The following is a 14,011-nucleotide window of genomic DNA, read 5'->3' on the forward strand; positions in this document are numbered from 1 at the left end:
CCCGCTACTTTCTGATTCCGAAGAAGAACAAAGGGCTGAGGCCCATTTTAGAGCTTCGGCCGGTCAATCTCTTCCTCAAGAAGGAGAAATTCAGGATGCTCCCTTTGGCTAAGGTCTTGAATGCCCTAGACCAAGGAGACTGGATGGTAGTGTTGGACCTGCAGGATTCGTATTACCACATCCCCGTTCTGCCCGGCCAACGGCTTTACCTGTGGTTGAAAGTAGGCCACAAGCACTTTCAGTTTACTGTGCTCCCCTTCGGCCTCACCAGCGCCCCTCGGGTATTAACCAATGGCGGTGGTTGCAGTTCATCTGTGCAGGTTAGGGGTATCAGTCTTCCCTCTACCCCGACGACTAGCTGTTGAAGGCGTCCTCACCCCAGGCAGTCGTCGCCCACCTTCAGACTACGGCGAACCTCCTGCATTCACTGGCGTTCTCTATAAACGTGCCAAAGTCACACCTGACTCCTTCTCAGACGCGCCCTTTCATCGGAGCTGTTCTGGACACAGTGCAGTTTCGGGTCTATCCTTCTGAGCAGCGAGTCCAGGATATTCGGGCTATGATACCATATTTCTGCCTCTATCCTGGATTTAAGTCAGACTGACTCTGAGGCTGTTGGGCCTCATGGCCTTCTGCATCCTGTTAGGATGCCAGGTGCCGTATGTGGGCTCTCCAGTGGGACCTGAATTTCCAGTGGGCACAGCATTGGGGAAATCTCACCAATGTGGTTCAGATCTTGAAGGGGACTGCAAAAGATCTGCTGTGGTGGTTGAAGAACTGTGATTAAGTCAACGGAAGACACATCTCCCTTCCCCAACCAAATTTAGTGACCGATGCATCACTTCTGGGATGGAGCCGCCATCTGGGGGAGGTGGCGATCAGGAGGCACTGGTCTCCGGCGGAGTCAGGCTCCACATAAATTTGTTGGAGCGCCGAGCAATTCGTTTGGCATTAAAAGGCATTTCTGCTCTCTGTCAAGGGGAAGTTAGTGCAGGTGTTCAGACAACACCGCCATGTGCTACTGCAACAAGCAAGGTAGGGTGGGGTCATGGATCCTTTGTCGAGAGGCCCTGCGTCTCTGGAAATGGCTGGAACAGCGGGGCATAACCCTCGTGGTTCAACACCTGGCATGTTCTCTGAATGCCAGGGCCGACAAACTCAGCCGTTGATGCCTAGCAGATCACGAATGGCTTCTCCAGTCGGAGGTGGTACTAGGTCTCTTTCAGCAGTGGGGAGAATCTCGGTTAGATTTGTTCGCCTCCGAAGAGAACACGTTGTGTCCGCAGTACTGCTTGCTGGAGTTTCTAAGGCGTTTATCGCTCACCAATGCCTTTCGCCGTCAGTGGAGCTCAGGCCTACTGTACGCCTTTACGCCCATACTACTCCTGCCCAGGGTTCTGAAGATCAGAGGTGACCGGGCCCAAGACTTTCTTGTAAATCCGGACTGGGCAAGGAGAGTCTGGTATCCAGAGCTTCTGAAAATGAGAATCGATCCTCCGATCAGGCTGGCCCTTCGGGAGGATCTTCTGTCGCAGCAGCAGGGGAGGGTCCTCCATCCGAACCGGTCAACTTTGCGCCTTCATGCGTGGAGATTAAGTCGCAGCAGTTTATGGCTTTTGCCTTTTCTTCCGCAGTATGCAAAGTTATCTCGGCGGCCCTACACTAAGTCGGTTTACACCAGCCGTTGGCAGACATTTGTATTCTACTGTACAGAAAGGTCTATTGACTGTCTTTCTACTTCTCTTTCTACTGTCCTTTTATTCATTCTGACCCTTGCCCAGCAGGGCTCTGCTGTGTAAACTCTCAAAGGTTACCTTTCTGCTCTGTCTGCTTTTTTGCAGCTGCCAGACCAGCTCTCTTTGTCTCCAATTGTACATAGGATTCTTAAAGGGCTGGCTCACTTGTTTCCACCTGCGCCCTTTGTTATGCCACAGTGGGCCCTTAATTTGGTCCTCATCTACCTGATGTGTGCTCCATTTAAGCCTTTACATAAATGTCCCCTCCGGCTGTTGACCTTCAAAACAGCCTTCTTAGTGGCGATTACACCTGCCTTGAGGGTGAGTAAATTGCAGGTGTTATCTTGCTCACCTCCATATCTGATGTCTTTTTCGGACAAAGTGGTGCTTCGCAACCGGGCTTCATTTTTGCCAAAGTTGTACCCTCATTCCATCTGGGTCAATCCATTACATTGCCCACTTTCTTTGCTCCCTCGCATCCCTCTTCGGAGGAGGAGCGTCTCCACCCACCTGACCCTAAAAGAGTGTTGTCATTCTAACTTGACCGCACAAAAGAGTTCCAGGTGGACACCCAACTGTTTATGGGGTACGTGGGAGCGAAGAAGGGAAGGGCAGTGCAGAAAAGGATAATTTCTCGATGGGTCGTTCTCTGCATCACGATCTGCTGTGCCCTGGCAAAGAAGCAGCCCCCTGAGGGATTAAGGGCCCATTCCACCAGGGGGAAGGCTGCGACTACAGCCTTGGCTCAGGGTGTCCCAGTCCTAGACATCAGTCAGGCAGCAATGTGGACATCCTTGCACACGTTTGCCAAACATTACTGCCTGGACAGTCAGGTCTGCAGGGATGGGCATTTTGCCTGTTCAGTCCTGCAGGACTTCCTAGCTTGAGGTATTGGTCCGCAACCCACCGCCGGGATGGTATGGCTTGAGTATCTAATTCAAAGGTAAGGAATCTGCAGCTAATGACGCCAACGACGTCTCACGGAGACGAATGGAGCCGCCCGAAGGTGCGCGCAAGGGGTATTGGTCAGCAAAAGTTTCTGGATCCAGCCTGTCGCCTGGGAAAGTCAAAGGTAAGGAATCTGCAGTTAGATAGCTTCTACTAGCTAATGTGTTGCCAAAGGTAAGTAACTTGTTCATCATCCGCGTACATGGTTAGCAGGCCTCTAGAACCAATCGTATCTTTAGTAGATAGTCATTGTTAAAAAGCCAAGATAAAAATAGCTCAAGATATATAATGAATAGTAGTGGAGACTATAAACACCTCTGACAAGTGCCCCCACTTAATCACGAAAGCTTCACATGTTCCTCACCAATAAGTACCCAGGCGTTGGGATTTTGATGGAGACTATTAACCCGGTACATGTACCTATCAGAGATCTTCTCAGGAACATACAGACCGATCTCCATAAATGATTTGCTTCAACGAAAAGGGCTATTGCAGTATTAGTGTGAATGGTAGTATCTTGGCCAGAGATAAAACCATTCTAGCGATTGCATCTATTACTGCAATAAGCGGAGCGGCTAGAAGTCTAGCGTAGATTTGCGTGCAGTGGCGGCTCCGCCTTAGGGGCGTTTGGGCGTCGCTCAACTGCTTTCTCTGTGCGAGAAGCAGAAACATAAAATGGTAAAAACTACCATTTTATGTTTCTGCTTCTCGCAATGCGAGAAAGCAGAAGTGCCTATTTGGGGGCGGGAGGTCCTGTTCGATGGCAGGGGGGGGGGGGGGACTGGCTTACCCACTGTTGTGGGTACTGACTGTTTGGTCGGCCCTGGAGCTGACCAAACAGTCAGTACCAACAGTGGGTAAGCCACTCTCCACAACCCCCCACCCGCCCCCCCGCCCTCGAGCAGGACCGCCCACTCTCCCTTTTTCTCTATGTAGACTGGTGCATGCAGCCTACATAGAGGAAATGGCACAGCTGAGGCGCTCTCCACTGCGCCTCACCAATCGCAGCGCTGCCATTGCAGCGTTGTGATTGACTCCCATGTTAAGTCGTGGCCGGCGGCATCATGACTCGAGGGCCGCGAGTCCACCGGCCGCGACTGAATGGCACCATGCGGGGCTTCAGTTTGCATCGCCCTGTGAAACCAATTCCCCTAAACTAGTCAGGCAGAAGCATACAGACGTCAGGCATTCCACCTGGAATAACGTCAAGCAATATGCGAAATACTTCCGAGGCCTGCTAAATACCAACAGGTCTTTATGCTGGGCAGAAAGGTGCATTTCAGAGCACGAATTTCAACATGGAGCCTGAAGGTAAGGATACTATGCAGTGTGTTTTTTACTAAGATCTGATTTTACATTGTTGTTTTTATGCTGGTGGTTGGGGTGAACATTAGCGTACGGGCACAGCTCCTGTGATATTGGTGTTTCAGCTTCCAGGGAAAGCTCTGGTTGCGGTGCGAGTGTGGCGTGGAGACTAGGAGCACAGTCAGTGCATCAGCTCGGAGCGCGATGCAGCCCGAGCGAAGAGAGTCACACCAGCACATGCCTGAGCCTCTCACTCATGCAGGGAGGTTGCCGTAACCTGGAGAGCAAAATAAACCGTGCTCATCAACCTCCCACAGGATCGAGTTTCAGCGTCCCTCATGCTGCTGCTGCCTTTAAAGGTACATTAATTCATGGCTTGGGGCAGTGGGGGCTTTAATTTTCCTTGCTTCCTCAAAAAAAGTAAAGCATTTACAAACTTCAGCCCCATCTGATAAAACACCTTTTTAGTCCTATAGCCCTTATCTTCCGAGCACCGATAAGTGTTTACATTGGGAAGGCGGAATAATTACTTTCATTACTGGTCTTGGGGCACCGGCATCATAAAAGTATTACAGGGGTCGGCACAACCTGAGTTCAACCTTGAAAATCGTTTTCAAGAGTTTTTTGTTTAAAATATGTGATGTTGGGCCTACTCCAAAAACATTCAACTGACAATACCGGACTGAGACTCCTGTTTGCACTTTCTGCAGCTATTCATCACTGTCAGGGTAAACCAGGCCCTTCTCAGGATTCTACTAACTTGAGGTGCGTATTATTTCCCAATGCGTAGCTTGTGTCCTGAGGCTTCTGAATATGGAAATACACCTCCAGTGTTCACTGCTTGCCTCTTGAATGCTGCTGCTTACTGGTGCGCCTGCGCCAGTAATATAAGTATTGCTTGAACTTGCCAGCACAAACCACGTATGGTTAAGTGTGTCATTTATTGCTTCACCATGCTCTGTAACACTACAAAGTGCAAACCCAAGACATTAAAGGGCCAAACAGTCCGATATGTGAGCTCATGCCTCCCAAAAATGCGTCCTATTGCCCAGAAAATGCAAAATAGGGTGTAATTGGTCTACATAACACCACACCTGATTAATAGAGTTCTCGACTGTTCTACTGGCCAAAAGTAGTATGGGCAAAACAGACTGGCTCCATAGGACTGTCCCCCAGAGCAGGAGAGAGAAGTTGGTGTGATTGACCCTGTGTGGTTTCTCGCTTAAGTCCGAGTCAGGAGCCTTCCTGCAGAGTCCCAGGGAGGTTCACTTCAAAACCTCTGGGTGTCTAGTCTTCAAAGCGTGACCAACGAGAATCATTCAGGCAGTCAGCTGTGGACAGTATTGTGTGATGCGTGTTGTGACAAGTATTCTCCCAACAACCAATCGGGCGTAGGATGCTGTGTAATGTCCTGTGTGTTGCTGTTGTGTTCTGTGTTACTATTGTGTTCTGTGTGATTTCCTGTGTATTACGGTTGTGCTCTGTGTAAGGTCCTGTGTGTTACTGTTGTGTTCTGTGTGATAACCTGTGTGTTACTGTTTCGGACTTTTACGCCCACTACTTTCAGATCCCACCAGCCGCCACTGTTTGTGTGACTGTATTGATGAGGGAACTTGGTCAGTATGATCCTCTCTCCATAAAGAGGTTTCATTTTTTAAAAAGATTGCAATATTGACGAAATGGCCTTAATAATGTGGAGTTAAATAAGAGCTACTGTACCCATGAACAATTTATGAAATTCTACAAGCAGTCCATCCTGGCCTGCAGCATTACCAGAAGAGAGTGATAAGCTAGTTACATTAACTTCCTACATAGTTGTATAAGCCTCGAGCATGTCGGTTTGGTGTTTGCTCAAAAGCAAAATCTGTATGGTTTCCAGATATTGGGCAATAAATAGCATGTGAGTCTGCTTGATTTTCTGGACTATAATCAGATAAATTATGCCGAATTGCTGTAGGATTTCTTGCGGCTGAGATCAGATTTGCTCTTTGTCATTTGTAAGTATACTGTACCCTGGATCTTCTCAGTTTCTCTTTAATTTTATAGGCTAATATTTTCCCAATAGACTCTCTGTACTTGTAATCACACCTCTTCTGCACCATGTAAGAAGCAGCTACTTTGTCCCCCAAAATACGATTGAATCTACTGCAACACTCAATCATATGCAAACAGCAATTCCTTTTGGATCGGTCTTTTTGATAAATTTGCACTTGCGTTCGCATACTCTAAATTGAATAAATCAGAGTGAAGCTGAGTTTCCTAACTGCGAAGCTTTCAATTGCGATCTACCATACATTTGAGTGTGATGCCTTTAATATAGGCCTTTAGATTGTAACATACAATGAAAATAGGTGCTGATCTTAGATGAATCCCTCAAAACTCCTTTAAACGCCTCACATGGAAAAAAGGACAACATATACGACTTCATGGGTACATGCACTAGTATCCTGGAGAAATCTAAAACAGAACCATCAAGCATCCAGGCTTGGGAGTTATTTATCAGAGAACTAAATCACAAATGCTCAAATCGGGCAACAGTCAGCAAAGTAGGAAAACCTTCAGGGGCAGCATGGTTCACTAAAAGCCTCAGAACCCAAAAACAAAATTTGAACAAACAATTGCGACAACTAAGAACCAGGGGCCCAGCTTCCTCCCATGACCTCTTACCTTCAAAAGCCAGAAAAGACCTTAAAATAGACATAAAGGCGGCCAAGAAAGCGTTTCATGAACATCTCCATTACACTTGTAAACAAAGAGACTCCAAGCGCTTTTGGGTAATTATCAACCAGCTAACCAATGGCAGGAACCGACACCATAACTCGGACATAATGGAGGAAACATGGAGAGCTCGTATTGAATCACTATACAACGAATGTCCAACCCAAGGCATCGTCGGCCGTGGCCTTCAGACAAGGAACGGAGTCGCTGCCAGAGATCTAGTAAAAGACGACTTCACCTCCGATTTACTAGACCTTCCCCCGCGGATCCTGAAAGAGCAAGTCTTAAAAACAATAAAAAAATTTAAGATCCGAGGGTGCCCCTGGGCCCAACGGTCTCCCAAACGCCTTGTTCCGGCACGCTCCTCTATTGTGGGCGAGCCGTCTGACTCCTCTCTTCACCGACGTTTTCGCCTCCAACTCCTGGAGGAGAAGTATCCTAAGCCCAATATACAAGTCGGGTTCTCGTTCTGACCCCTCAAACTAAAGGTTGATCACGTTAATCGATGTGGAGGCAAAAATATACGCATCGAACCTGCTGGCAGACTTGGAGGACTGGGCGGCCCGAATAAATCTTATTCCTCATACAGAAACCGAATTTAGACTGGTATGGGCACTCTCACAAACATCTCTGCAGTAACCCTCCTAGCCAACCAAGCCCTCGCAAAATCGAGGCCACTGTACACGTTTTATCGACCTCAAAGCGGCCTTTGACAAAGTCTCGAAAGCCAAACTATGGGCAAAAATGCACAATTGGGGTGGGGGGGGGGGGGGGGGGGGGTGTTCCAGCTAAGTTGCTGGAGGCCATAATAAACTTGTCCTCTCAGACGTGGGGCCAGATCAGAAAAGGAGACGGGCACAGTATAACTAATAAGATCACAACTCTTAATGGGTTAAAACAAGGGTGCATGCTGGCGCCCTGCCTTTTCAGCATTTACATCGCTGACCTGGATAAGCACCTTCGGTCAATTCAAGCCGACCCTCCAAAACTTGGCAAAATACTTACACCTAGTATTCAATAAGCAGAAAATATCGTTCTACTAGCACAAATACCAGTAGGTTTGCAACGACTAATCACCAAACTAGGAGCCTATATCACCTCGGCTCGATTAACCATGAACCACCAAAAAACGAAGGTGATGCGCTTTGCCAAACAACTTAATGCAGTGAAAGATCGTAAATTAATCTGGACCTTGGATAAGCAATCCCTGACCCAGGTGGACTCGTACAAATACCTGGGCTCTCAAATTCACCGCAACCTCAACTTCAAGATTCATCTGGACCAAGGTCGCACGAAAGCCAAACAGCTGCAGTTCGCTTTCAAAATCTTAAAAAACAAGCTCACAGGCTTTTCCACCAGTCACCTGGTAAAAGTTATCCTAGCAAAATTCCTTCCCTCCATCTCATATGGCACCGAAATCTTGAACGTCAAAGACGCCACAGGTCTAAACCTAGCACAATCAATTCTCTTCAAGAATCTGTTTGCAATCCCCCTCCATATTCCACAAGCCCAAATTAGACTAGAATATGGTCTAAGAAATCAGATACCCGACAGACAAGGTGCACTAGTCCAGTACTATTGGAGGATGAGAGACGCAGAGGACCACACCCTCACACATTACTGCTGGGTAGAGATCGAAAACCAAGCCAGGTTTAATTATTCAATCTTCAAAGTTTTGAAGGCTTCCCTCTCAGCACTGAAGCTAGAGGAGCCCTGGCTCACTATCCCTACCTACTCTGGTTTTAAATCTCTGGTCAACAAAGCTATTAAACGGAATTCTTTATTAATAGACAAAACAGCCCTGGCAAAAAAATCTCATGCCTGAACAGGCATACCAGAGGCTGCAACCTCAACCTTATTTGTTAGATCACTTCCCTCACCAGAAAAAGCACTTTTTCACGCTACTGAGACTTGGGTCATTTCCATCAAAGGACCTAACCCCGAAATGGAAATACCTGTGGCAATCAAAGGAATGCCGCCTATGCAGAGTAAGGGGATGAGTCTTTACTGCATTTAATATGTATCTGCCCCTTCCTAGCAGAAACTCGAAAAACGATCCTTCGGGAAGTCTTTAGGAAGGAACAAATAAGAACCTGTAGAGCAGCAGTTATCCATTGTCTTTGGAGGGTCAGCAGCTCAATTGTCCTCTAATGCCATAAACTTTATGAAAATCGCGGCAAAAGAATTGGAAAGACTAGAAATTGCCAACCAACTCAAGTAGTTTTAGAATAATCAGTCTCGTAACTCCTCTACTGTACTACTTGTATGTTTTAATACTTTTTGACTCAAATTACCGCTACAAGGTCCGAATATCTTCTTTGTGCTTTTCCATATTTTTAAAGTTTTTAAAATATACATCTTATGTATTCCTTACCTATGGTGGTATTTCCACCCTTTTATGATTTTTTTTAATGAACTCAAATAAAAGTATATTTGACTTGACTCCTTTAGTAGTATAAGCCTCTTATTTGATTTCAAATGTGTTCAATTGTTGGTTATTGTTACGGGGAAGCTGATAACTCCAAGTAATTCACACTAATGACATTTAATGTTGGGCACATGTACTAAGCATGTCACAGTGCAAATGGAGCAGTGTGGACAATTGTTGTGATTCTCAAGTTAAAAAATATGTAAGCTTAAAAATGTACCTTTCGTCCATGATTCAGGACAGTGTGAGTGAATGTTTACAGGCTTACTCTCGCTGCAAGGTATCAACGTTAAGGAGGCTGTTTCAAATAAAATGCAATTTGTCTTTCACTTTTGTGTGTAACCTAATTTGTAGCATGTATTTTTTATGTCCTACTGGTCTCAGAAGTGGTGATATGGATGGACCATCGGGTGTTTTGGATAGTTTTATGATTGCAAACTTTAATGATGCAGGTTTGTTTTCCATCACTTGAAGATGCAGTTTATAGGTTACTCTTTATTGAAACTCCACCCCTAGGTATTTTTGGGATTGTGCTTTTTGAATAGTTTTTTTCCCATCTAAATTCCAGATATGCCCAGTGAGCTGGCAGCATGTGAATTCCAGTACTTTGATCTTAACATAATTGGACCAATGTTTGTTCAACCTACAGTACCTGCAGAGTTTATCTCATAGAGACATCTTGCCGCAGATTCCTTACCTTTGAATTTCCCAGACGTCAGACTGGATCTGGAAGATTTTTCTTTGAGTAATACCGCTGCGTGTCCATGGGTGGCGTCAGTCGCTCTGCTTTACCTTGCTGTCTACGCTAGAAGTGACGTCCGCGTCTCCTACATAAGCACCACCTTGGTGCCCTTACATCCATTCTTTTCGTTCTGTGCCAGCCAGCCCAGATCCATGACGAGAGCTACCGTCTATTACTTTTTGACAGCCTTTTTTATTGTTTTGTCTACCTCCTTTTTTTTTTTTAGTGTGTAGGTTTTTTCCATCATGTGTTAGAAGACTATAGATTCACACCGTGCCATGCCTGTCTCCACGCCATGTCAGTGACGGACCCACATTGATGGTGCAACCAAGATTGTGTAAAAGGTCGATGGTGACCAGTATGTGGGCCAAACACTGCTGCATGCTTGCGTTCTTATCAACCTGTCATCGAGGTATTCCCTTAGGAGTGTACATGGGCTCACTCTAGCAATCCCAAAGCTCTCTTTTAGGGGTTAGTGTGTTCGAGCAGCCTTGGGCTTATCAGAGAGGCGTGTTAGACTTCTGCAAAATACACAATAAATGATGCACACGACTCAATAATTTATAAAAATAACAAGTATCCTATATATATTGAGGCACCAGAATCAGTGCGATGAGGTAAGTATTTTCGAGATAGGAATACTTTAGTTTTTCAAAAGTCAACACTTAATGTATTTTTCAAAGGCTGCCATGATATCCCGTTGGAGAAAAAACAAATACGACATAAAGATAGAGTACAGCGACTTACAAGACCAATCTCCTGCACTTAAGGTGAGTATGGTGCAAGGTCCAAGACAGCACCAGTAGGTCACCTCCTGGTTCTTTGGGCGAAGCACTGGCAGTTCTCCTAGGCTTTGGGCACTGGCAGTTCTCCTAGGCTTTGGAGACACAGCAGCCACAGTACAAGTTGTCTTGTGGTGCAATTGTCGAAGTCAGCAGATAGACCGGCAGGGTTTTTTTTAGTTTTGTTTTTAGTTTTATATAGCGCGAACTAGACCCGAGACATCGGGTATCAGAACGCTTTACATAGCACCAGTTTCGTTACAGGACACCTTCATTTTTTGTTAGGCACGGGGTGATTAAGTGATTTGCCCAGAATCACAGGATGTTGAGCATTGATGCAGAGACTCTAACCCGGTTCCCCAGCTTCGAGGTTGACCGCTCTAACCCTGAGGTTACATCCTCTCCCCTTTTTTTGCACTAAGTCGTACAAAATTTACTGCAATCAATGGTAGAGGAAAAAAAACAGCTCGGGGGGGGGGGGGGAACCACAGAGTGACTTTAAACCTGGAATTTAAAATCACAATTAATAAAAACAATTAAATCACACAACTGTGTAAGTTCATGCACATACACATAACACTACAGAGTTAATACAATACCCTAAAATAATCACAAGTGTTGGTAATGTGATCAACGCAGACCTATGAATCAATTAACAAATTCTAATCGGAATAATCAAGCCTCGAACACAGAATCAGAAGCCATTGGGAAAAAGAATCGGGAATAAATTATGATTTAACTCCATCAAGCATGATATGTATCATAAATTGCTAATAAGAATCAGACAAGTCTGAAGAAACTTAAAAATGTGTTGAAAGCAACTGAAAGTTATGTCAGAAATTGAGGAGTCAGATCAAAAGATCTACTCGATATTGCCTTGTGTAGGAAAGTCCCTTTTTTACAAGGACGCCCCCACTTTTTTTACTGTTATTTGGTGTGATTTTGACTGAAAGTGTACTGGGTTCCTGCATACCTCGGGCAAGGAGGCTGAAGAGTGTACCGACCGGCTGCAGCATGTATTGTGTTAGCCTAAGGGACCCCTCATCCAACACATACAGAATACCACTGCAGATGTGTTTTGTTGCAGACAAAAGTGAAAAAACAACATGACACACATCCCTGAGTGCCATGTACCCTAGCGCGATAGTCCTTAAAGCCATAAGGCAGGGTGCATTATATCACATGTGAGGACATATCTCATAAGCAGATATGCCCTTGTGTTGGTCTTTTCCAATACTACCAGTACAAGTGACCAGGGAAGCCATTTTAAGAACATGGGCTGGACACTGATGACAACTAGTTTCCCAGCTACATGGCGGCTTCACTGAAAACAGAGATGTTTGATATCAAACATCTCGTATTAATAAGCCCACACTGATTCCAGTATTGCATTTATTAATAAATGCACACACAGGGCGCCTTAGAGGTGCCCCTGAAAATCTACCAACTTGTAGTGTGCTAGCTGACTGGTCTTAGCAAACCTGTCACCACAGACAAGCTTTTGACCACAGGGGTGAGGGCCTTTGCTCTCAGGAGGTCAAAAACAAAGCCTGTTTGGCACCTGGGCAAGGTGGGAAAATTATTAATCGGATAGGTGTGCCCACCCTCAGGCTAGTACCAACCGTAAGGTGGGCTACCTGAAGTGGATACGACTTTTCAGAGTCTGCCAACTTTGTGAAGGCAAACTTAGGAACTCTGTGACAGGGTTATGCCCAATGACACAATGCCCCTTCTCAAACTCTGTTTATGCTGGGCACTGTGATAAGTTTATAGCCTGGCATGGCACCTGCAGTACTGAGCCTTTACACAGTGCAAGCTGTTGAATGCTTTATTTGTTTCTTCTTCTGGCCCAACAAGGACTTGCTGTGTGCACGATTCTTTGTGGGGGGCAAAGAAAGGCAGAGCAGAAAAGAACTTTGTCACTGTGTATAGTCCTCTTCATCGTGAGGTATTACTCACTGGCTAAGAATTAGCCTCTGGAAGTGTTGAGGGCCCATTCCACCAGGGCCAAAGCTGCTACCACTGTACTGGCAAGCAGAGTGCATGTCTTTGACATCTGATAGACGGCGTTGTGGTAGTTCGTGCACATGTTAAGGATGCACTGTTGCTTTGACGTTCATGTCATTCTGGAAGGACATTTCACTCTTTCAGTCCTAGACTTTGTGATCTCACCCATTACACATATCCTCCACCTTGGGTGGTACTGCTTTGGTATCTATTCTAAAGATGAGGAATTTGTGGTTAGAAGTATCTATCGGAATAACGAGTTACCTACTTTCAGTAAGGCTATTTCTGGTGGATACTCGTCCTAATTGCCGATTCCTCACTGGTCTCTTGCCTCCCAGTTCTGTGGAATGGAACCTCTTTAGATTGGAAAGAAGACTAATCAAAGAATCTGCACAATAGTATTGGTGAGTATTGTTGGGCTCTGCGTTCAAGGGTGCGGACATAGTCAAGAAAGAAACTGATGTTTCTGCGCAGGAGTGGCACGTATAAGCAGTTCTGTGCATCACTTCTGGGATGACATGAAGTTCATGCAGAGCTGCTCAGCTCTACCTACTTGGGCAGAGGAGCAGTTCTGTTAAATCTTCCAGGTCCAGTCTGGCACCTGAGAATAGCCTAACGGTGTGAAATCTGTGGTTAGATCGACTATCCACCAGAAAGAGCATTACCAAAGGTGAGTAACTTGTATATTTCACATTCAATACTTACACCTTACATATATTGGTGAAGTGAATATTTCAGTTTTTCGCTCAGATCCTACGGAATTAGGGTTGGTACATTTAAAAGGTTTGCCTAAACACGACTGGGTCCTTCAGTGCAGTATATAAGAGTATAACAATATCCTATATTTATGTAATTTTTAGCCTTCATGCAAAACCTGTTATTTAAACAGCCAAGACATGTACCTATGTGCACAATACCAAAAAGTCAACAGAATTCATTTTTGTAGTAGAGCGACATTTACATACATTACATCCTAGTACTTCTGTATTGACATCAACCTGAAAATGTCTGAACTAAACTGGCTCCAGATAATTGGTAAATCTGTTATTTACAAATCACTCTTAAGTGATGTATTTAGATTGTTTTCAATGACATTGACACCATTTTCTTTCAACTAATTTCAGGAGTTCTCCAGGCATGTTGAGGTAAATGAAGACAATGCGGATTCAGTCAATGCATCACATGAAAGGTTGTTATGACGTTATTGCTTCATTATTAAGTGAAATATTACATTTTCAGCTGTAATAAGTGGTTAAAAGAAGAGTAGTATAAACTCAAACATTCAACTTATCTGACACAGGATCTTCATTAATAACTATTAACAATTAGTCTCTACCTGTGGGTA

The 14,011-nt window shown here is 45.2% G+C and overlaps 1 protein-coding gene across 11 annotated transcripts in view; it reads left to right on the top strand.

Annotated features, from left to right (window-relative positions):
* ZNF280D (zinc finger protein 280D) overlaps positions 1 to 14,011 on the top strand; it is an 896,727-nt gene that overhangs the window by 766,234 nt on the left and 116,482 nt on the right. For 9 of the 11 annotated variants that reach the window (XM_085644120.1, XM_085644117.1, XM_085644119.1 and 6 more), the window contains one exon: positions 13,791 to 13,855. In XM_085644120.1, the coding sequence (XP_085500246.1) occupies positions 13,791 to 13,855 (65 nt within the window). The remainder of the gene's footprint in view (positions 1 to 13,790; positions 13,856 to 14,011) is intronic. The other 2 variants (XM_085644122.1, XM_085644125.1) reach the window with 1 other exon arrangement.

Source organism: Triturus cristatus, chromosome 3_1 (assembly GCF_964204655.1).
Source record: "Triturus cristatus chromosome 3_1, aTriCri1.1, whole genome shotgun sequence".
Taxonomy (NCBI): Eukaryota; Metazoa; Chordata; class Amphibia; order Caudata; family Salamandridae; genus Triturus; species Triturus cristatus.